Below are 23,707 nucleotides of genomic sequence, written 5' to 3' on the forward strand. Positions count from 1 at the left end.
TTGTTTAGCTCTCACACAGAGAATAGAGCAGTTCTATTTGCTCTGCATACTCAAACCCTGGGCTGTGGAAGGGAAGACAAAAAAGAACAGTAGACACCACCATAGAGGTGGCCGCGTCGCACTGGTTGTACGTGCAAAGGAATTGCTCTTCGATGACACTCACCGTCCTGGCGTCTCTAAGATGAGGGGAATGTTGTCTAGTCGAGGTTCGTTTACGATGTCACGGAAGGCAGACAGGCCGATCTCGCCGCGCCCTATGTCTTCATGCCTGTCCAGATGACAGCCCAATTTTCCTGCGAGGAAACCATCCCGATTGACGGGAAAACAAAAAATTCAGAGTAAAGTTATTTTATCATTTCCACAGCAACAGCCTTCTAATAAACATTTCAAGTTTTTTTAGGGCAGCTACTGCCTTGATGAAACTGAAACACGAGACCACCTTTTGAATCATTGAGATGGATAGCTCTGAGGTAAGGCAGACCAACCACCCGGTCGAACTCCTCTAGCACCGACTTCACCCCTCCCGCGGCAGAGAGGTCATAGCCTTCACAGAGACACAAAGGGCGATGCTAGTTTCATGCGCTCCGTGCAACGAATAGAAAATGTTGAATGCCCCGAACACGTGTTGATTGTTCGCTCTGTTCTCTTTCCCTCACCTGCAGCAAAGGCGTGGCACGTGTCCAGACACACCGCGACACGCGTCTTGTCTCGGACTCGGTCGACTATGCCCTTAAGCTCGCCGAACTGTCCGCCCACTGTGCTGCCCTGACCACTCATGTTCTCTAGCACTACCGTTTGAAAGAAAGACACAAAACAGAGAGACGGTCAGAGAGCAAGACACGCAGACAGACGTGAGTGTTACAGCAGCAGAGAGACAGCATTCCTTCATGTGTCATACTCATAAAACACTCCATGTTCAACTGGGTCTTGTCTTTGTACCCTAAGGGTCAGGTTTACCGGTAATGACGGCAGGAGTTTGCTGGTGTGCGTGGTTGATAGCTTGAGCAATCTTGTCCAGGCACTGCTCTGTGGTTAAACCCATAGATGCTCCAGGATGAAAGTTAAACTGACTAAGTCCCAGCATGCTGCAGCGATTCAGCTCATCAACCAACATGGCCTGGCTTTTCTCAAACACATCTATAATCACAACAAATCCAATAAATAAATAAATAAATATATCTCAGCTATCTAGTTGGTCGAACAAATATTATATTTATAGATACCACTGCGTTAACAATTCTGACAAGTTCCCTGGGAACTGCATGTACAAGAACAACTGACATATGAGCAAACTGGCATGTACCAGTTACAATCTTGAATATAAATTTTCTTTAGATTTATTGGCTACGGTGATCTGTTGCTCTAAAAATCAAGCAAGCGAAACCTGCTACACTTGAAGAGTCTCAGTTGCACAGTGGATTTACTTGAGCTTCAGGATGTGTGAAAAAGGGGGAGCAATAAGGGGCATAGAAAAGCTCCTTAAAGGGCAAAGAAAGCGGAAGAACTACCTCTATCAATCTTCCATGTCTGTAAACATAATATGTATTAAATCATCCATAAACCTTCTTTCGGCGAGCCACAATTCATCAGATAGGATCCATGTGGCAGGATGTGAGCTGGATCAAAGCCATGTAGAGAACAGGCCTCCTGGAATTTGACTGCAGCAGTTTTATCGAGGGCAGGCCTTTGCCAAGAGCGCTGGGAACCTAAGAAAAGGGCAAAACTGCGCCCACCCATTTCCACACTTGCTTCAACTGCTTTCCATATCCCTCCTAAAATGAAAACCATAAGGGACAAAACAATTAAACTCCCTAATGCCATAATTCTCCGATTCAATATTTGTTGCTATATTTAAAAATGAGGTTATGATCATTTGATAGCTCTCATAGTGATCTATAAATAAGATTCAGATTTTTACCTAAAACTTGCATACCAACATAAATAATGAAGAAAACACAATTTCTGGTTGACAAGTTGAGCAGACCCCAAAACATTTCTTGTGAGAGCATTCCTCAAGAGTCAGACAGCAGGGGAAACTGCTAATAAAGACGCCAGCTAGTCTGTACAGCCAACATGTACCTGATATTGAAACATGAGCTCCAATGTACTTTTTCTGCCCTTTGGTTTTACTCCTTTTCCTGCGCACGTCTGTGACTTGTTCACTGGAGGGTTCTCCGGCTCCTGATTCATCTCGCTCCTCTTCCTTCGTAGCAACTTCCTTTGCCTCTCTTTTTCGCCCTCCGCGGGCGCGTCGACCCATATTTCAGACTTGGGCCAACGACAAATCACGGTCACCGCTGTAACTTAATTGTGTAATCTCTAGATGTATTCGAATTTCAGAATTTACACTGTAAACTACTTGTGGTAAGGACACACAATCAGCTAGCTACTGAAAAAACGTCTCCTCTCCCTTATGTGGTCAGTAACGCTCGATCGACGTACCAAACGTTGTCCCACATTATTCTATATTTTGCAAATACCTTAACACGCTATTGTGCAAAATGACCCATTCGTAGCCGCAAACGATAACACAGCGTGCTTTGTTGAAAAACTACCAGTACCAAGGAACAAACTTACATATCAAGGATTGCTCTGGTTGTATCAAAGAAAAGTCGAACAGCGCCGCAGCGAGGCGTTAAACCACACGTGCACTATTAGGTAAACGGAACTGTTTTCAGGTACGTAGAGGAGAAATGCCGTTTCCTTAGTTAGAAATGGAAAGAGAAAACTCCACAGATGATGTTTGGATGTACTTGGTCGACAGTCGAAATCGTTAATATTTCATTAGTTCTATGAGATGAAACATCTCATTGAACTGTCAAATTCTAATATCCGTGTAGAAAAAAATATAAGTTTAAAAGTCGAAAACGGTAGAACACTTTAAAAGCACAATAGTTGATATAAAAGTATAAAAACTGGATCGAAGTCTTTCGTTTAATGCCCTATTCCACAAAATTAAATAAAACTATGAGTAACATAGATGAATTGCATAAAAGATGAATTGCCGAGCAAATTAGGCAATATGAAATGCCACACTGGGTCATGGAGCCTCCTGCCATGTGGTTAAGTAGTTCAAGAAAATATTCTTATAATTCACTTATAGCACCATTAATTATAGAAAAGCGGTGCCGTTAAACGTCAATTGCACGATACATCAATGCAATATGCATGGATAAAATGTATCTTAGAAAGCAACTCCCATATTTTAAAACACTGCAATACGCCTTGAGCAAGAGGGCAACGAAAGGTCATAACAGTTCAGTGGAGACCTTTCACGCATTTATTTTGATGTAGCTGTACAGTATTATGGTCATTCGTTTTTGAAATATGACGTCATTGTTTGGATTGCAATACAGTTTCATAGCCATGGCATGAGTGAAAAAAACCCCCAAAATATTCACCAGCGTTTTTCGTAGACAACAAGGGAAAAATCATTGCGGTGCATATAACAGTTAGTAGAAACCTAAATTGTTTAAAATCAATAATCATATGTTCACTGTCGGTAAACTTTAAATATCGAAGGTCAAAAATCTCCTTTACCCTGCTTCCGTCAGAGTTAGCTGGCAAGACACACAATTCATACCGAGCAGTAAAATGGCCGACCGTCAAGCAACTGACTTTTCAGCGCTTTAAAACGAAGAATCTTCATTTAGGTTTACATTTCTCGTATTACAAATATAGTAACTTTCATTTTAGAAGGAGTGTTTTCTTCAGTAGCTGCATAGTTATTGCTTGTGAGGAATTTTGTGTTTCAAATAGCCTCGAATGCCTCAAAAGCTAGAATTTCGCACTGAAGCACTTTAGCTGTAGCTAGCTACCTAGCTAGTTACAATTCATGTAATTCCTGAGGTAAGTGTCTTGCTGATATGCGTTTTTTGTATTGTCCTAATGCTTCAACCGTGCTGGCTTGCATTTCTAAAGGATTTGCGTGTTCTATGTTAGTTTAGTCAGTTTTAAACACCCAAGGATGGAAAATTTCGTCGACATATATGTCATTTTAGCTTGCTGTTAAGCTACATTGAACCAGCCTGTATTGACAGAATGCTTGCTAGCTGGATGGGTTAGCCTATGAAAAGACAAGCTTTATAGCTGTAAGTTATCCATAGCTAACACCCAGAGTAAGTATTTGCATTGAAGGGCAGTTGTTATTAGTCTCGAATCCCTGCAATCGGGTTATCTCTTGTTGGGAGTCGATGCAATACATGATTTCAGAAAGACAGCTTCATCTTTGTATTTTACATCCTTACTCATGAACTGGATGTTTTCTTTCAGCTAGTGGTCGGGCTGGAATTAGCGTAAGGGGCAAAATTAAGCAGTAGGATAAGCAGTTAGCCGCCAGAAGATGGTGTGCTAAGGTTGCTAGCAAGGTACGCATCCAGTGAGCATGAGCTGCAGGTCGCGCCTACAAACGTTAATATTTCAACATCTTCTTGAAAGAATACAATCAACCCCCTTTCCACATGTATGTAGCGTTGAATTTGTGCAGTCGATTCAAACGACTGTTGAAATTAACTTGCTGGTTTGCGTGCTGCCTTACCGTTGAGTTACGTGTTGCACGCAAAAAAAATAGAATGGGCGGGTGAATGGAATGGTAGTCGCATAGGTTCTATCTCGCGATTCAGAATTGGGCCCTTGCAAGTTTCAATAGCTTTAATTCTAACGTTCCCATGATTTGGGTATCTTGAATGTTCCTTTCGTGACTGTTCGTCCATAGATTTTTACTGGTTAACAGCGGACTAAAGTGTCTGAATGGGGCGGGTACAAACAAATGTTATTTTGCAAAGTATCTAGCAAGCATAGCTAAATGAGTGTCGTAGTTATCTTCTAAGACAGCTGGTAGCAAGGGCTGTAGCTAGGTACTACTTAATGGGATGGCGGCCGTCTATTAGATGTGCCTGTTTAACAAGCCAGTTAATCTTTGCATTTGTATTCTTCTGATGGTAAATGGATTAAGAGGACCACCCAAAGACCATTACCAAAGTATATAAACTTTGTCTTGAACAAACTTGTGAAAGTTTGTGGCCAAGCTTCAAGTTAACTCGAGGGAGCCCAGTCTGTAAAAGTGAAAGTTATTGTGCAGTCTTGCTAGAGGTGATTGTGGAGAGCATAGTTTAAACTAGTTTAAACTAGTATTAAGATTGGATTGTGTTGTGTATGCAGTATGTATGCAGCATCTGTGTATGTGTTCCTAGTGTGTATCTGGTTTGTTATGATTATTGAGTATTTAGTGTAGGCTAAGTGTTTATTGCGTGTCTACTGTGTGTTTGTGGCATATATGGTGTTCATATGACTGTTTGTAGTGTATTTTGGAAATGCATTTAATCAAAATAGGAATATGTTGCGTTACAGAACTAGCACTGTGAAATCATCTGCTGGATTGGAGTGTGGTAGAAGTTTGAATTTGGAACATTCTATCAGTACAAGTACATGGGAAATTTTTGTTTCTAAGTTGTCTGCTACAGAACAGTTTGAGATATCACTTTGAAAAAGTAACAGCAGTTAGCTTCAGAATGGCTTGGATGTTTTCTTTTTCTTTCTTTTCCTTTTTTTTTTTTTTTTTTGCCAAATTTGGTGTTGCTAACTTGAAAACTGTAGGAGGAGATTCGTTTAGGAAATTGGGACATGAGAAGAAATAGAAACAACTGGAAATGAATGCTTGTGAATGAATGTTGGCCTAAAAAAAGACAAGCCTTTTTACAGCTTCAGCAGTTTTTCAAACCTTCATAATTGCAATGGTAATAGGTGTTGTAGGACCTTTATTTGTGATACTTCATTGTGCCAATGATGTGCTGATGGTAATTAGAGTTTTTGTAGTTGTGTGTCGTGTTGGCTGTTTGGTGGGGTCCAACATTAATTAGGTAATATTTTTTACATGATAGTTAACATTATATAGCACCTGAGTGGTTGGGTTGAGTTATACTCATCTGGTCTGCTCATGCATTATCAGCGGTAAACCACTGGTATTTATGAAACGATTTTACTGAAGAATACAGTGAACAATGCTTCAAATGTTGAAACCTAATAAGTTAATGCAGGCTTTTTCAGTGCTCTGAATGTTTGGCTCGCTACCTAGTTACTGAGAGGTAGCAAGCAAGCCTGCTAACACAACCTACCAATAGAAACCAGATAGACCATTTGTCTAAGTGTTGTTGCGTTATGTTTTCTTCAGTTAAAGTTTAGGGATGATTTAGACTTCGCTGCCGTATGCAGTAGACACAAACATTTTTATAAACACGCTGCTTTTAGAGACCAGTTTAAGGCTTTTACGTTCACAGATGTCTTCTCCCCTGGCAGGCGATGAATATTTGAATCACACATTTGTTTTCTTAACTGCAGCAGTAGCCTCGATGCTGCAGTGTGAGTGTGTATTGCAGATTTCGTGTGTTCTTTACGCATCATCTAGTGTATGTTGCGTGTATTTTATATGTTCTGTTGGTTCAGTTTTTTTGTGTGGTCTATATGTGATGTGTGTAACATGTATTGTGTGTGGCATATTAAGGGTACACTGCGCTTGTTGTGTTTTCTGAATGCTTTGTGTTATGTATGTATGTGTGTGTGTGTGTGTGTGTGTGTGTGTGTGTGAGTATGCCTAGACGTATGCGTGGTGTGTGTTGTGTGTTTATGTTGCGTACATTATGTTTGGTAGGTGGGGTGCAGTGATTTTCAGTCCTGCTCTGAAGGACCCACAGCTCTGCACATTTTAGACCTCCCCCTGCTCTAACACACCTGGTTCAGATAATCACAGCCTTGAATCAAGTGTCTTAGTACAGGACCTGGGAATGGGATCTGGAAATGTCTGTGTATGCCATTTATAATGAATTTGGTGACTTTTGCAGTAGGTGAATTCTGTGTGTGTCTGTCTTGCATTTAGTGGGTATGCTGTGTTTAATAAGTGGATGTGGATATGTGTCCATTTTATATATATGGCGTGTGAGCATGTTTACGAGTTAATGGGTTTCAGAATTTCAGTATTTTAAGAGCTAGGGCATTGACTGAGTACAGTAGTGTATGTGCAGGTTAGGGATGGGTCGTGATTTTCGAATAGTCATTAAATGATAAAAAAATCGAATAGTTTATGCAACTGTTGTATTAAAAAATATATTTCCCTTGTTTTTACTGCTGCCTGGTAGTAAGTAACGCGTTACTACCGCCAGAACGTGGTGGTAATGCACCAAAAAGCTGTTTTCCAACCACGATTAAACAGCAAAAGAAGAAGAAAAAGAACACATTTCTACCAGGGTGCTAGTAAAACGTGTGTGGTGCTGTGAGATTGTGCAACTGTCGAAACAGGAGGAACGTGTAAAGCTGAAAACTACTACGGCCGTCAAAAAGTTGTGTGGAACTCCTTTGGGAAAATAAACAAAAATGAGATGCAGTGATACGATGGAGTATTAGGGCCACATTTAGGAAAATAAAATTCTGAGATTTCGAGAATAAGGTCGTAATGTTGCGATAATAAAGTCATAATATTGGGAGAATAAAATCATAATTCCAGAGAAAAAAAGTCATAATAGGCTATTGCGAGAATAAAGTCGTAATTTTAGGCTACGTGTTATTTTAGAGGGGAAATATCGGAAGAGCACCCTGCCAGCTGCGTTAAAATGAGGAATGTGGAGCATCTTGTGGAGCTATACTTTAGTAGAGATTTCACAAATAACGAAATACACAGTTTATTGCACAATCTAACCCTAGCCCTAAGTCCTGATACTTATGATAATGTGGTGCTGATGTGCCAAAAGGTTATGTATTTTGTTATTTGTGAAACCTACAGTGCAAACTGGTGATCTTTGAAGAATGGTTGAATAGTTCTTGGTGTATATCGAATAGTATTTTTCCTTGAAATGCCCAGTGCAGATGTGTATATGGTGTTTGTAAATAGTGTGTTTTCTGTATTTGTGTCTTTGCTGTCTGAGGTTGAATAGGCTGTGAGGAGCTGTGCAGTTTTAATAGTTTTAGAACCTTTCGAATCATCACTGAGGCAGCATTCCAGAATGGCCCTTTTAGCATTCCATTGTTGAAGTATAGGATTTTTTTCTTTTTGCTACAAAATGTCACATTGCCCCAAAACAGATCAAAGTGTCACTTAGAAAAGTAACAGTAAGTAGGTCTAACTTCAATATAGACCTCAGGCATGTGCAGAGTTTTTTTTTTTGTCAAACTCAGCATCCCTCAACCCCAGTAAAGGAGGTACAAACTCCTGCTTTCTTCATGATTACCAGTTGCCTGAGGAGTGCACATGCCTGTTTCAGCATCTAATTGGTATTGGGCAACATGAGGTAAAGACAAAAACCAGCAAGACTCCAGACTCCAGGAAGAGATTGGCTGGTTTAGCTCGAAATTTGTAGGAGGAGATGCTTTTAGAAAATTAGGCATGAGAGGATGGAAAGAAGAATAACAAGACATCATTTAACGAACCGTAATTGACTTTTTCCGGCTAATCATGAAAAGCAAATTGTCAGAGTTTTTGAGCTGGCTTAACTAACCATGGTGGTATTGTTCAGTTATTAGTGAATGTCACTAGGTAATCAAGTCTTAACTGGAAATATTTTCATTTCATGTCATGAAATATGTTGTCCTGTGAAAAAGTGGCACAATAAACAGCACATTAAAGTCATTTTAAGCTGTAGTGGATGGACATTTTTGTTGATCGTTCATTTTCTCCCTCAGAAAGGGTCATCAGGAAAGGGAACAGCAGTTCATGGAAGACAAGAAAAGGAAGAAGGAAGAAAAAAGGAAAAGGGAAACCTCTCAGAAGGTAAAGACTGGTCTACATTGAACCGTACACATCTTTAAATTTGCTGCAGGTATTTGTGGCTTGCCTATTAACGTGTGAAAGAGGGACACACAGATCAATTCTTCATTGATTGTCTTTCGTATCACTTAATTTTTGTAGCAGTATTCTGTCTTCTGTGTTGTGTCTATTTTAACATCTTTGGTGTTTTGTTATTATCCACGTCTTTGTTCATGTCCTTTTTGCGTTATTTCATTTCAGGTGGCCGAGCAAAAAAACAAAGGTATGCCAAGTAATCATTTCACTTCCATTGTTTCACTTTAACCTAGTCATGGGTGGGGTTGCCATTCAGAGTAAGTTAGTTCCTTCACATCAAGTCTGAATGGTTTTGATGGGTGGATTTATGGTGTCATGGTAAGATATCATGGAAGAGTACTTTGTGTCTTTAACATTTAGATGCCTGGCCTCAGTGTATCATTAGTTTTACAGGAATTTGCTCTGTTTTGTTCCTGAATCTTTCATTATGCAGTGCCAGAATTGACCAAGCCCCCATCTGCCCACTCTCCTGCCACTCCCAACTCGGCGTCCCCCAGCCCTGGCCCCGTCCCTCCTGCGACCCCATCCATTGCCACCGCGGCTGCTGGCGGTCCCCCTCAGGGTGGGAACAATGCTAAGCGGCCGGCGGTGGCCAACGGACAGCCCTCCCCCAGCACCCAGGCCCCCCAGCGCTACATGCCCCGTGAAGTGCCCCCTCGATTCCGTACCCAGCAGGACCACAAAGTGCTACTGAAGAGGGGCCAGCCACCACTGTCCTCCATGCTGCTGGGGGGAGGCAACAGCGGGGGTGATAGCCCCAATGCAACAGTGGCTGCTTCCTCAGGTGAGGGTCAGTGTTACCTTTGTGCTTTTGGCGTGAATTTCAGTTGCATTATGTAGTGTTGAGTAGCTTACCAAAGGTAATGCTCATAGGGGAATCAGTATTTTCAGCAAATGGTAGACATGATCAGCTCAAAGAATAAGGTTCTGTTTTTCTTTCAGGCACTGTTGTAATAGCATTACTGGTCTAACTTGACAGTTTCTGCTTTGAATGATGTAGCCTATATGGAGAATCACAGTTTATATAAATACATATTAACATGTTTTTGTCTTTTGGAAGTTTAAATTTCATTTAAAGGCTTAACTGGTTGCATTTTTAGCTAACTGTATGTAATGTAGTTTTTTGTGAATAACAACAAAATGTCTTGGAAGTATAGAACTGTTAAATGATTACTGAATAGAAGAGTAACTTTGCAGGGACAGTCATTCATCCATGTCCTGTTTTTATTAAATTCATGCAGATTCCAGCCAGGGCTCTGTGGGTCCAACTGCTCCCTCACTGCCCCACACATCATCCTCCTCATCAATCGCTGCTTCTTCTACTACTACTTCTTCAAATTATGCAAATTCCACGTGGGGGGCAAGCTCTGGCAGCCAGCCCCTCTCTCAGGGCAGGGAGAAGGTGATAGTGGATGGGTCGGACCTGGAGGAGTGGCCTAGCATTGCTGCTGGAGACGGGGCAAGGGCTGGAGAGACGGCGGTCACTGGGGGAACGGATGGTAGCGGGTTGCCGAACTGCAGTGCCTCGTGGGGCGAAAGGCACCTCCAGCAGCAGCAGCCGAAAGTGGTCGGAGGTGGATCTGGTGGAGGGAAAGGTGTCAATTCTGGTAGCCCCTCACCACCCTCCTCCTCCTCTTCACCTAATGAATGTATGCAGCCTGGTAGTGTTGTATGGGGCTCATCTTCCCAGGGAGTCACAGGAGGAAATGCAGTAGCGGTAGGGTCAGTGCCCTCCATATCCAAAGCCTCCCCTCTCCCAGGGAGCTCTGATGGCTCTCTTGGTGTTAGCTGTGGGATTCCAGATGCCAACTTCAACCCCAATGCCAATCCCTCTGCCTGGCCAGCCCTGGTTCAGGATGGGGCTGGGGTGGCTACAACAGAGGGTGGCCCCTCTTCCCTCCAAAGCTCAACATCGTTGTCTGCCAACAACCCTTCTATGGGTCACACCTCTATTTCTGTGAATCAAGCCTCTCATCAGCACCAACTTCACCAAATGCAATCCAGAGACAGAGAACCATCCTGTGGGGAGTGGGGTGGCGCAGCACTGGAGACTGGAGCAGGACCAAAAAACGCAGGAATGATTGAGGGGGGCAAAATGGACTGTGGAGGTACAGGGGGAGGAGATCTCTCCACTCCTTTTTCCTCTGCCACCACCTCATCATCATGGGGAACTCAGCATTTCCCCTCAAATTCAAAAACGGGTGCCTCTAGTACTGATGCTTGGGAAGATGGAGCTGGGGCAAGCTCTGTCACTGCTGAAGGGGGAAGCGCGTGGGGTTACAGTGGTCAGGAGGACAGGGAAGTGTCTGTAGGGGGAAATAGTGCATGGGGCACAGGAAGTGGGGGCAGTGGTCAAGCCCCCGGGGTATCTCAGGGAGCATGGGGTGGGGGAGGTGGGGACCAGCTGCCGGTTGGGGATTGGGGTAGTTCTGGTGGTGTCAGTGGTGTTAGCAGTCTTGTTGGTGGAGGTGGGGACGGCTCAAGTAGTAACAGCAGTAGCAGTAGTGGTGGAAGTGTTAGCAATCCTCCAGCATCCTCCTCCTCCACGGCTTCAACTATGACTTCAAGAGCTTGGGACAATCAGAAAGGAATTGTGGATGGAGGAGACACAAGTGAGTGGGGAGGTCAAGGGAGCAGAGGAGGTGGAGGTACTTCATCCTCTAGTGGTGGAGGGAACTCCAGAAGTGGCAGTGGCCCTCATAATCAGCACCACGGCCACCACCGCTCCCACCAGCCTCCCAGTCCTGAAGTGGCCTTACAGAACCTGCTCAGTCGCTCTGATCTTGATCCCAGAGTACTGTCCAACTCCGGATGGGGGCAGACTCAGATTCGGCAGAATGTTGCTTGGGATTTGGATGATAGGGGAGGTAGTGGTTCAGCAGCTGCAAGTTCCTCCACTTCAGCATCTTCAGCCATGAATGCGCCGAACCTTGCTCCATCATACTCTACTAGCTCATCGACTACTGATCCATCATCATCATCTGCGCTCTTGGGTGCATCTCAGAGCTCAAACCCAATCCCTGGACCATCAGCTGTGTCCTCTGGGGAAGGCTGGGACAACAGCAGTAAAAGCACCAATGTTTCTTTGCCTGCTCGAGGCCCCCCTCCTGCTGGCTGCAACATCCAAAATCCTGGCGTCTCACAATCTGGAGGTGGAGCAGGTGTCTTGAGTCATTCGGCCGGAGGACAGGGGAAGCCATCTGGGTCCTGGGGAGAGACGGCTTCACCCGACAACCAAGGGAAAGGGTGGGACAGTGAGGGACCGGAGTGGCGAGAGCGAAGGGTAGGGTCAAGTGGATGGGGAGATTTCCGACAACAGGGTACTCCAACAGGAGGAGGAGGAAGTGGCTGGGGGGATGATCAGGAGGAAAAAGGGACTGGAGCTTGGAAGGATATGGGCAGGGATGGAACTGGCTGGGGGCAGAAAGGTGGTAATGAATGGGGTAATGAACGAGAGTCCAGATCAAGTGGGGGTTGGGGGGATGGAAAGGGCAGTGGGGGAGGTACAAGCGGTGATTCAGAGGTTGGTACATGGGGCAATTGGGATGAAGGTGCCCCAAGGAGAGCATGGGGAGCTGGCGGTACAGGAGGTGGAGCTGGAGGGGGAGATATGGGTGGCAAACCTCATCAGGGATGGGGAGGGAGAATGCACCCTTCACAGATGCCAAACAGCCAGATGGCCTCACTGAAGGGCCCGGCACATCAGCAGCAACAATCACAGCCCCAGCAGTCTCAGTCGCTGGACCCTGGGGCGATGCAAGGGGGCTGGGGAAGACAAGCAGTTGCTCCAGCTCAGAGCCAAAGTTCAGGGTGGACCTCAGGGCCCATCCCCCAAATGCCTGGTGGTCCTGGTGAAGGCTCAGAGCCCAGTGGTTGGGAAGAGCCTTCTCCACAGTCCATAAGTAGAAAGTTGGAGATAGATGATGGAACATCTGCATGGGGTGACCCCAGCAGCTACAACTACAAGAGCGTGAACCTGTGGGACAAGAATGGGCAAACGCAGTCCCAAATGCATGTACCGTCCCAGCCTCAACAGCAGGGACCTCAATCTCTGCCACAGCAGTCACTTGGAAGGCAGCCTGCAGGCCTCGGGAACAGGGATGTGAACCTTGCACATTCATCCAACAAAGGCCCTGGAATAGGTAGGATAAATAATATTTCCTCAGAGTGCTTTTGGAGGGTGGGGCTCAGTGTGTTATAGAGATATTCTGTCCTGGGTGGTACTGAATTCAGGGCTTCAAACACGAATTTTTTTTCAATCGGTATGTTCCGAGCAGAATCGATATTTGAACGTTTCCGGTTTCGCGTTCCACCTTAAAATTGTTCCTGAACCAGTTAGAACCAAATGAAATACCGGTTAATAACGTTCCACGTAGGGCTGTGTGAGATGACAATATGTATCTTTCAGATGGTATAAAAACATCTATTGATATTGATAGATATCCTACTCTATAGTCTCTATCGTTAATGTCACAAAACATTATAAAAATGCATTGCATCACTAACTAGGAGCACTGTAGTCCAATCTGTCCTCGGGCCAAAATCCACTGTGGCCTCCCGGTCATGAGAAACTGTGTCATTTTAACACCGCAGTTAACAAGCTTGCTAATTTGCTATAGGGTGCACATTATGTTTAGCCTAATTGGAGCTAGCTAGCTATTTCCAACATTAGTTCTCTTTACATGGTAGCCTATCTATCAAACATTGATGAAGCTGATGTCTAAGATCAACATTTTATAACATGCATAGCATAATATGTACCTCCTCTGGTTGCAAATAGGGAGACCACACCACATTTCACTTTCATGCTATATCATGGGCTACCGCCGGTAACTATATGTCCGCTATCCGAGGACATGAGTGATGTTCAGAGGAAGACAGGGAGAAAACTCTGCACCATAGTTATTGCAAGCAGAAAATTTGTTATAATAAATAAAAGAATGAAAAAGTAACATTATTAACCGGTTAGCATTATTTCAGATAAGTGTCTCAGTTACAGAACAAGAAATACAAAGTGTCTGGTTTCATTTTTGTTCCTAGTGAAGTATCGATTGTTTCTGGTTTTTGTTTTCATTCCTTGAACCGGTTCAAAGCTTTGACTAAATGTAATTTTTGTTTAAATTAATTAATTGCTGATTGGGAGTAAGGTATTGTGGTTGAAAGTAATGAAAAGACATGCTTGAAAGCTTAAAAGAAATAATTTAAGGGTTGATCAGTAGATACTGATATTCAGATATTTTTTTAAATCCCTTTCTTGTCCTCATTTGAGATCAATAGAAACGTTCTTATTTTAAGATAGTCAAGGAAATTGAGGTACTGAAATTTAAATATTGTACCATTTGGACCTTTATTTCTTAGCTCCCTCTGGATGGGGAGGTAACAGTTCTCCGTCCAGCCCATGTGTGGACAACGGCACTGCAGCCTGGGGAAAACCCAGTGAGACCCCGATGGGTTGGGGTGAACCAGAAGATACTGGGAAGTCCTCAGGCTGGGGAAACCCTTCCCCAAATCCCATCAAATCTGGTAAGAAGATTTTCTGTCAAGTAACTATGATTTTGAAAGGGAAGATGTCTTCATATTTTGTGGTTTGTTTATTTATTGCTGTTAGATAAATATTAAATGAATTCTGATAAGATGCTACTACGCAGTCATTATGGCGGGACTAAGTTAGCTCAGTGGCAGGAGTAGGTGAGTTTTGTCATCGCCATGTTCCTGGCTTTTAAGAGTAGGACTGAAATGTAGTAGTTTTCAAGGATAAACTGATTTTGACCGTGTATGATTTTGAAGCGTTTCATAACTCAAGAGTGAAATACTATGACCGCACTTGCATGTGCAAATGTACTTGGAAGTGTTTGAGTAGTATTATGTATTTGTCTGGGGAGCATTCATTGCATGCTAGCTATAACTAGAACACCAAGTTTTGGGGAGATTGTTTGTTTTGCTAACCTAGCAACTGTAGCGCAAGCTCGACTGACTGTTTTCTTAGGAAGGTCTGACTACAGAGTGTTCTGCCTAGCATATGAGGATTGTTTTGTGCCTTAGAGTGTTGCTTCTGTCGTAACTCCAAAAAATAAAAAAAAGGAGAAGAGGGCCGGATTTCAAACCGCAGATGAATGGAACTAATTGTTTGGGCTGTTGATAATTGTGCACATTCTTCGATCTGCAGGTTCAAAGTCTATGCAAGAAGGCTGGGGTGAGGGAGAGGGCTCTGTCAGTGCGTCACGTCACTCCAGCTGGGAAGAGGAAGAGGAAGGTGGTGGTGTGTGGAGCAGTACTGGTTCTCAAGGCAGCAGCTCCTCCTATAACTCTGGGGGTTGGGGCCAAGGTCATGGAGGCAAGAAGGGCAACAAAGTATGTCGACCTTAAGATTTCTTTTTGTGTACTGGACCAGGGTTGTATTTTTTTTAATTTTGTTTCCAGGTGGAACCGGACAGTGTTTAAATACACAGATTGCTGAGGCAGGAATAATTGATATTTCCAAGGTTACATGAAGTATCAGGGAAATAAGAACTGTTGTGTGATTGCTCTTTAGGGGTCCATTAAGAGTGGTGGAGATTCATGGATGAACCCTATGACTAGACAGTTCTCAAACATGGGACTTCTGGTAAGTACTTTTAAGTGGTAAAGGAATTAGATTGTGTGTTTGGAATGAGCCATTGAAATGCTAGTAATAAGAATTTTATTTTGTTAGAGTGCATGAATCAGTCATTTTTTTTGACCGATAAGAGCAGCATTAAAATGAAATGAGTGCAGATTGAAAAAAAAACAAAACAAGTTTAGTGAGAATTGCTCATTCTGATGTTACACATCCCTCAGCATCCTTAACTGATGTTTCCATCACTGCATTCATATTGATGTGGCCAACTCGGGGAGAAGTTCTTATTTATTTATTTATTTTTTCCTTCCTCCAGGGAGAGGATCCCAGTGGGCGGCCCCTGGATTTGGCCCCTGGCCCTCCTCAGGACAAGAAACTTGACGGAGACAAGCGCGGGGTCGGTTTGAACGACTACAACGGAGAGATGCGCAAAGGTGGACGAGTAGGGGGAGGGGGAACAGTCTTCCGTTCGGCCAGTTCCAAAGATGTGGGTCCTGGTGAACCTGGGCCTTACTATGACAAGGTAGTTACATCTCAGGTCTTCAGTGGTGCAAGATTTTCTGCGAAGCAGCCTTTTGTGTCACTAACTGAGCACCCTCTGTATCTCTGTTTACCTTTCCTCTCTCTGGGTTTTTTTTTTTTTTTTTCTCTTCGATTCCCTTGCCTCTCCCTTCCTTCTACACCTATTTCCCCCACTTTATTAACCCCGTTTTGGGCCATGTCTGCTTCGACTGGCTGTTGCTGTGATCAGCAGACCTTGCCTTTCACCAATCAGGATGGGTGCCTTGGGGAGGAGGGGCCTTGTTCTCCATACTCTCCGCCCACTGTCTTCAAGCCCTCTCCCCTCTACAACCACCCTAACCCCCCTAGACAAGTAAGGCTGTATCACTGTATCTCTCTTAGCTCATCTCACATTCCCTTTGACCCACGACCCCTTCAGATGTTGCCTGTCAAAGTTCCTATTCGCCTACTGCTGATATCGCTGTCAGTCACCTGTATGTTTTCCCTTTTGATCTGATTCGCTCTCCTCTCCTTTTAATGTCCTTTTCACCTTTTCTGTTTTCTGTTTTCTGTTTTTTCTTACTCGAAATTGGAGAAGTCACACGTGTATTCATTTTATTTCTCTCCCTGCTCTCTCAGACGGGTGGTCATATGTTAGGAAGCGGGGCTGGAATGGCACCATCCAGACACCAACCCGGTGTGCCACCCATAAACCTGTCCCCGGGGATACGAGCGCAAGTGCCTCATCAGTTCCTGTCACCGCAGGTACTTTATTAGCATATTAGCCAATTGCCCTTTATTGCTACAGTTAACTTGTCTGTTCAATAGATTGTTACACTGCTGTAGTACTGATGTATCTTTTAGGATTAAGGTGAATCTACTCCATGTAGTGTAGGTTCACACATCCAGTCATAGCTTTGCTTATTATAATTTATTTATACGTGTAATCATTGCATGCTGCCCACACTTTACAAGTACAGTGAATTGTTTAACATTGTCCTCATTTTCTATGGGTTACTGGATAAAATTCTTGGATTTTTTTTTCTGGTCTTGAGATCTGCTAAGTATAGCTCTATTCTGATCTAAAAGAGATCTTGCAGGACCAGGCAGTGAAAGTATTAGCAAATAAGCATGAAGAGGTAATATCTGTTTGAAAATTGGGTGAATTCTTTGCAAGTCCATATCTGGTAGAGTTGGTCATATTGGTTTACTGTGTGAAAGGGTGCATTCCAAGAGATTGCTGAACCAAAACATACAGATTAAAATGCACCTCCATGATTCATGTACCAGGACAATTGGTTGATTTGAGTTTGAAAGGGACCTTCTTTAAGGGATTTCTTTTAAGCTAGTTTTAACCTGCCCTGTTCCTGGGGGTTTACCCTTGACAGCCACCCTAATGATGCACGCATTGTTATAGCACACAGATGCTACTCAAGAACTTCATCTAAATCAAATGTGTTTGGTGGAGGGTAAACAAAGTTGTACAGCAAGGTAGATTCCCAGGAGGAGGGATGTCTGTCACTGAGCTAAGTGAAAGAAAAGTAATGACCTTGAACTCCGTCACAGGAAGTAAAACTGATTTTGCACTTTCTGTAAGATATACAAGTACCTGCACAGAGCAGTTGATGAGAAAGCAGCTAATTTGTGTTGAAAAGCTAAGACAGACACTGTTGCTGGTCCCCAGGTGCCAGGTTCTGTGCTGAAGCAGATGCCCCCTCCCAGCGGTGGAGTGGGTGGAGTCGGAGGAGTCGGTGGAGTGGGCGGAGTCGGGGGAGTGGGCGGGGTCGGAGGAGTGGGTGGAGGGGTTTTCCCCCCTCAGCTGTCCCCACAGCACATTGCCATGCTCAGCAGCATCTACCCCCCTCACATCCAGTTCCAGTTAGTGAGTATCCATACGCTGCAGTTGCCGTTTTCCAATGGATGTGGGCGTCAATTAAAATCTCTGAGTGGGGGGGGGGGGTGGGGGTGCACTTTCTGTAATAACACAAGACTGAGCTTGACCTCACGTGACTGATGAGTTATAGCTCTGTTTGTCATTCTCCCGTTGCACAGCCACACCTTTGATGATGGTGGTGGTAGTGATGGTGGTGAAAGTAAAAGATGTATTCACTCAAAAAAAAAAATCATGAGTCAGTGTTTTTTTTTTTGTGTTTTTTTTGTTTTTGTTTTGTTTTAGCATTTTAAGGGCCTTAGGGCTGTTAGTGTAATCTGACATTTTCTTAAACGTTCTTCCCGTCTCAAGGCCTGTCAACTACTTCTACAGCAGCAACCGCAGCAGCAGCAGCAGCAGCAGCAGCAGCAACTCTTACAAAACCAGAGGAAGTTCACTCAGAACATGCGGCAACAGGCAGATCCTCAGCAGGTACGTCCCTTTTGGAAAGACTTCAGTACAGTTACGACATTGCTACGATTGATATGGTCTAGAATTTCTTCATCAGCCAAATTGTTTTCGTTACAGATCCAAGCACAATGTTATTATGACGACCTCTGCTTTGTTTTTGGGGTTTTTTTTAGTTGAGTTGTAGCCGTTTGGTCTGTTGATTTTTGTAGCATGTTACTTAAAAGCTGTGGGCAGGGCACGGTGTCATGATCTAGTAAGAAATGTCGCTAGGAATCAGAGAACATGGGTGTTGTCTTTGAAGCTGCTTCGGCTAAAAGCGCCTGTAAAAAGAATACATGTAAACGTAACTGAAACTGCGTAGGAAGCCATGAGCATGAACTCCACACTGCATCTAAGATCTCCTTCGTTCTGACACTGTAGCTTGCAACACATTTACAAAATGTAGCAAGTAGCAATCGCATTGGCTGTAATACAGAGGTTAGCCTGATAGTCAGTCAGCGTTGGTCAGTGGCATTCGTGTGGGTAGAAGCAGCAGCAGCAGCAGCAGCAGCAGCCAATGGAAAAACAAGCATGTGATTTACTGTGGCTTGATTGGAGTATAATTAATCTGTGCTTTTCCTGGTCTTCAGCTTGCCAGGATCATGGCTGTTCTACAGCAGCAAAGACAGCAGCAGCAGGTTGGAAGTACCGGTGGGGGCTCAAAACTCTCCCCCTCCCACCTGGGTGGCCCAAAAATGCCCATGTCTGACACGCTCTCTCATCCTGGCCTCGGGGGATCTGTGGCTGACCTGCATTCAAAAACACAAGGGACATACTCTGGTGAGTTTCAAGGTCAGATTTGTATTTTAAAACATAATACAAACTGTAACTGCTTTCACGCAAGCCACCATTACGAGTAGTGCAACATGTGTGTCGTGCAGTTCTGTCTGTATGTGTGAGACTGGTGTGACCAGATTTGTTGTGATATCGTACCCCCCCCCCCCCCTCAAAATGGAAATTACTTTTCATCTGTTTTAATATGTATTTAAAGAAAAACCCATGAACAGTTGTTCTCCTGTGGTCGTTTGAATGGGGTCGTCTTCCGTCTCTCTCCTCTCAGGGTTCAGCTCTGGGGTAAATCTGTCTGGCCTGGAGCTGGGCTCGATGGTCGGGGGTCCTAAGGAAAGCGGAGGACAGCAGTCTCGCTTCAAGTGGATGATGGAAGGGCATTCTCCAGCCCCCTCCCCTCCTGACAGCACACTGCACAAAAATGGTTGGTTCTCTCTGATGAGGTCAGGTTTGACAGGGAAATTGCTGTGTGAAGCTGTGTTTATGGTAAAAAAAAAAAAAAAAATGAAGGCAGTTTTTCATGTCACTGCTACCAGCAGAAAAGGAACAAAGGCATGGCCAATGTGCTCTTATAGAATCCAGAAACTACACAGAGAGGGCACAGAACAGTGCACACTCCACACTTGTATCTGATGCCTTTCCACTTTACTGTATGTCAGATACAAGGTTATTTTGTGGCAACAATGCGGCTTCGCCTTTTTACTGTGGATGGTGGTGCCTGCATCTGCAGTATGTGTCATGCTGATATTAAATCATTCCATCTACAGGTCCCATTGCTGCTCCAATGAAGGCTAGGGGCAGCTCCCCATACTCCCAGTTTGAGCTGCTAGGTGGGGATGGTTTGGGTGTACCTCCCCAAGGTTCCAATGATAACTGGCACAGAACTCCTGGAAACAAGATGGGGACCAAGAGTGGCACTTCTAGCTGGCCGCCAGGTAAACACGGACTCATTCGGAAGCGTCTGGAATTCCATAGGAGATGGAACGAAGATGACCCAATCTTGCATTAGTGTGCATTTGTCTAGAGATGTACTGACTGTCATATCACCTGACAGGCCAGTGCTTACTTGTGTCACCTTATTTTTCCCAGACTTGACTGAGATGTTATTTTTTGGCTTGCTTTCCGCAGAATTCCAGCCGGGGGTGCCTTGGAAGGGAATTCAGAGTGTTGATCCTGAATCTGATCCCTATATGACCCCAGGGAGTATGCTAGGCTCATCTGGAGTGTCAAGCCTCAACGACAGTGATCACCAGTTGCTAAGAGATAACACAGGTACAAACACTTGACATCTGTTTTAATTCCTGAGGGCTGACTCATCATGCAGTGTTTAAAACAAGAAAACGTTAAAACAACAACAGTTCTCAGGCTGTGTCCTTGGAAGTGTGGTTTATACCCATCTGTTTTTCTGTGATTCAGAATCAAACCCCTCCCTGAACACCTTGCTGCCTTCACCCGGTGCCTGGCCCTACAGTGCCTCAGAGAGCCCCCTCAACAATGCACACAACCCAGGTAATCGGACTCGTAACTCAAAATCCTGCTGTTTTTCCCTATTTTCTTCTGTGTTATGTCTTATGTAGGGTTTTCCTTTGAATAGACTTACTTCTGCTGTAGTTTGGAGAGTCACTTGAGTGTTCCGTGACTACAACCTTAACTGGTTTGTCTCTCCCTCCGTATGTGTTGCTGTAAGGCAGTGTGATTTATCTCCTACACTTTATTGTACCGTACCCACAGCTAAGTACAACGAGTACAAGCCCAGCTGGCCCCCTGAGCCCATAGGACACAACAAGCCCTGGAAGGCAAATCGCAACAGCTCTCAGCTGCCACGCCCACCGCCTGGTCTGACGAATCAGAAGTCATCTTCCCTCTCCCCGTGGGCGGGAGGAGGTCCACGATTGGCCAGGGGTTGGGGTGGCTCTGGCGGCAGCCAGGAAACCAGATACGGGCCTGGTAATGTCACGGTTTGAAGTTTGGATCTTGAAAATAGCTAGTCAGCATTTTGACATGATGTAATATAGCTCTAAATACTCCTGAATGTCTTTGAATGGCCTGTAATCTGATAGACTACGAGTGAAAGTCTGAGACGGAACAAATGTTTTATTGTATTTTTCTGTTATAGCCAGCTGAGGCTAAGTGTATGTGAAAGGCTCATTCATGTGTCTCTGTGAGTGGATGTAGACTTAGAAAGAGAGTGAGTGACGTCTGTGCATGTGTTGTGTAACAGGCTCGGCATGGAGTGATGGTGGTGCCTCTAGAGGAAGCTGCTGGCTGGTGCTAAGTAATCTCACTCCTCAGGTACAGAATAGCATTTTTCACCTTCTGCACTGTGCTGAACAGAACTAAAACAGACTGGTAACTGACGTTTGTATGTTCCATGTCACTATTGGTCCTTAACCATACATGTAACCACATATATGCTCCATAGACTTGATCTGTGGTCTGTGGTAGGACTTTCTACCCCAGTCAAATCTCGCAGTTCACACATAAGTAGAACTATTGTTCGTATAATTTTTATTTTGTTTCGGTCAGGTTTTTTCAATTTCACATCTTCATTTTTGAGGGTTATGAAATAGGAAATTAATAGGAAAAAATGAAAGTGTCATTGCAGTTTTCACCCTCTACAATCACTTTTTATCTGGCTTTGGTCTCCTCAGATTGATGGTTCCACTCTGAGAACTATCTGTATGCAGCATGGTCCTCTGCTGACCTTCCACCTTGGTCTGACCCAGGGCAGCGCTCTGATTCGTTACAGCTCCCGACAAGAAGCAGCGAAGGCCCAGAGTGCACTACACATGTAAGTTTCTTCCCAAACGCAGACTCACAGAAAGATCATCCTTCAGTCAGTGTGGTTAAGAGGTCACAGGTGTGATTATAAAGTGAGAAAGCTGCGGTCTGTGCGTTATCTGAAATCAGTTCAGACTTAGAATCTTTGTTTGTTTGTTTTTTCTTTTTCTTTTTCACAAGGTGTGTTTTGGGAAACACCACAATACTGGCCGAGTTCGTGAGCGAAGAGGAAGTGGCTCGCTATTTTGCACATTCCCAGGCAGGGGGGGGCGCGAGCGGCGGCGGAACTGGGGCGAGCGGAGCCGTCTCGGGGACGGGAAGCGGGCAGGGGTCATCAGGGTCGGGTCCGGTCGGCACCAGCAGTGCTGGGAGCGCCCCCGGAGGCGAGAGGGAGCGGGCCGGAGGTGGAAACTCCACGACAGGAGGAAACAACAACGGGGGAGGAGCAGGGCCTTCAGGCTCCAGCTGGCAGAGTTTGGACGGTACCGGTAACTCCCCAGACCCTGCCTCCGCCCAGGGGCCAAGCCTCAGTATTTTCGCCCAATGGAGCAGCAATGGTGTGGGGGGAGGTGGTGTGGGCGGCAGTGCTGGGGGCATAGAACCTGGCAGGCAAGGGTTGTGGAGGGGCATGACTCCAGGGTACTCTGGCAGCAGCCTTTGGGGGTCTCCAGCCATGGAGGACCGTCACCAGATGAGCAGTCCTGGAGCACTGCTGCCAGGAGACCTGCTTGGAGGAGGGGCTGACTCCATCTGACTGAACCATCCACTCACTTAAACCCAAACACACACACACACACACACACACACACACACACACACAACACATACACACTCACATTCTCACACACGCACATATTGCAAAATATAAACATGAATATTATGATAAGCACTCATCTGTATACTGGCAGTTATATAGAAACAGGCATATAAGTACCTTCAAAAGTACATTCATTGATAGTGATTCATACAGACGTTCACATACATGCCAATACATGGTGGCTTGACAGAAATTAAGTCTGCGTATGGACACATAATTAGTAATTCCAGTTACTGTGACAAAACCTGTAGGATTATACACATAAATTTCAGTGAACACTCAATGGTCAAAAATACTCACGCAAATGCTGACGAACTCAAAATATTTTTTTACAAATACATTTACTTACCAAAATGCATTAAATATTCTGATGAATACTCAGTTGAGACATTGCAAAAATGCTTACAGACAACACTGGCTTCATGTTTACACACTGTCAAACGTGTCGGACAACGCGCCCGTGTTCCAAACTCTGTACCACATTATCAAAAGTGACACACGCAGTTCAGTACAGTGTTAAGTTTGGAACACAGCGAGTGTCAGTAGTACGCAGAGCAGCACTGCTGAAATACGTACGTACATGTGCATATACAACTACACAAGTTTTACCCTTAAATGAAGACTTCAGCAGCAAGACTTGAACAGGAAAAAAAAAAAAAAAAGTGAAAACAGTTGGACTTGGACACAGACTCAACTGGATGAATCCTAAATCTTGAGTTTATAGAGATCACACTTGCATACTGAGACAGTATCACTCAGGCATGCACTGTAAAAAAAAAAAAAAAAATCATAAAAAAAAAAAAAAAGAAATTAAAAAAAAAAAAAAAAAAGAAAGTAAAAATATGCATCATATGGATGTTCTACGTTGGTGTTGAACACACAAGGCGATTCATAATGTTACAAGTCCCATTTTCAGACAGAATCAAACACATTTACCCAGACACACTGTTCTGATGTTTTGACAAACTGTACCTTGTTTTTTTTGTTTTTTTCAGTTTCTTTGTTTTAAATGTGGAA

At 44.2% G+C, this 23,707-nt stretch overlaps 2 protein-coding genes across 2 annotated transcripts; one reads left to right on the plus strand and one right to left on the minus strand.

The window, feature by feature from the left end:
- Positions 1-4: 4 nt before the first annotated feature.
- Positions 5-2,260, minus strand: LOC115812622 (probable endonuclease 4). Its single transcript, XM_030775107.1, has 7 exons — positions 2,080-2,260; positions 1,563-1,772; positions 958-1,137; positions 657-788; positions 440-544; positions 164-293; positions 5-62 (listed from the first exon to the last, which is right to left on the minus strand). The coding sequence occupies exons 1-7, from the start codon at positions 2,258-2,260 to the stop codon at positions 5-7; spliced, it is 996 nt and encodes a 331-aa protein (XP_030630967.1).
- Positions 2,261-3,609: 1,349 nt separating this feature from the next.
- On the plus strand, positions 3,610-23,429 carry tnrc6ba (trinucleotide repeat containing adaptor 6Ba). Its single transcript, XM_030776067.1, has 21 exons — positions 3,610-3,849; positions 8,668-8,755; positions 8,993-9,014; positions 9,261-9,617; positions 10,069-12,969; positions 14,186-14,350; positions 14,994-15,178; positions 15,360-15,431; positions 15,739-15,945; positions 16,563-16,688; positions 17,608-17,805; positions 18,166-18,285; positions 18,894-19,083; positions 19,364-19,516; positions 19,860-20,027; positions 20,221-20,364; positions 20,509-20,601; positions 20,824-21,039; positions 21,314-21,384; positions 21,744-21,883; positions 22,054-23,429. The coding sequence occupies exons 2-21, from the start codon at positions 8,699-8,701 to the stop codon at positions 22,625-22,627; spliced, it is 6,159 nt and encodes a 2,052-aa protein (XP_030631927.1). The 5' UTR covers positions 3,610-3,849; positions 8,668-8,698; the 3' UTR covers positions 22,628-23,429.
- Positions 23,430-23,707: the final 278 nt, after the last annotated feature.

This window comes from Chanos chanos, chromosome 5 (assembly GCF_902362185.1).
Source record: "Chanos chanos chromosome 5, fChaCha1.1, whole genome shotgun sequence".
Classification (NCBI taxonomy): Eukaryota; Metazoa; Chordata; class Actinopteri; order Gonorynchiformes; family Chanidae; genus Chanos; species Chanos chanos.

Coding starts and splice junctions, on each gene's coding strand:
- LOC115812622 (XM_030775107.1), bottom strand. CDS start 2,260: ATGGGTCGACGCGCCCGCGGAGGGCGAAAAAGAGAGGCAAAGGAAGTT. Junction 294..439: donor CCATCTCAATGATTCAAAAG/GTGGTCTCGTGT, acceptor GTTTCCTCGCAG/GAAAATTGGGCTGTCATCTG. Junction 63..163: donor ATCTTAGAGACGCCAGGACG/GTGAGTGTCATC, acceptor TCCCTTCCACAG/CCCAGGGTTTGAGTATGCAG.
- tnrc6ba (XM_030776067.1), top strand. CDS start 8,699: ATGGAAGACAAGAAAAGGAAGAAGGAAGAAAAAAGGAAAAGGGAAACC. Junction 20,365..20,508: donor GTTGCTAAGAGATAACACAG/GTACAAACACTT, acceptor TCTGTGATTCAG/AATCAAACCCCTCCCTGAAC. Junction 21,884..22,053: donor GCCCAGAGTGCACTACACAT/GTAAGTTTCTTC, acceptor CTTTTTCACAAG/GTGTGTTTTGGGAAACACCA.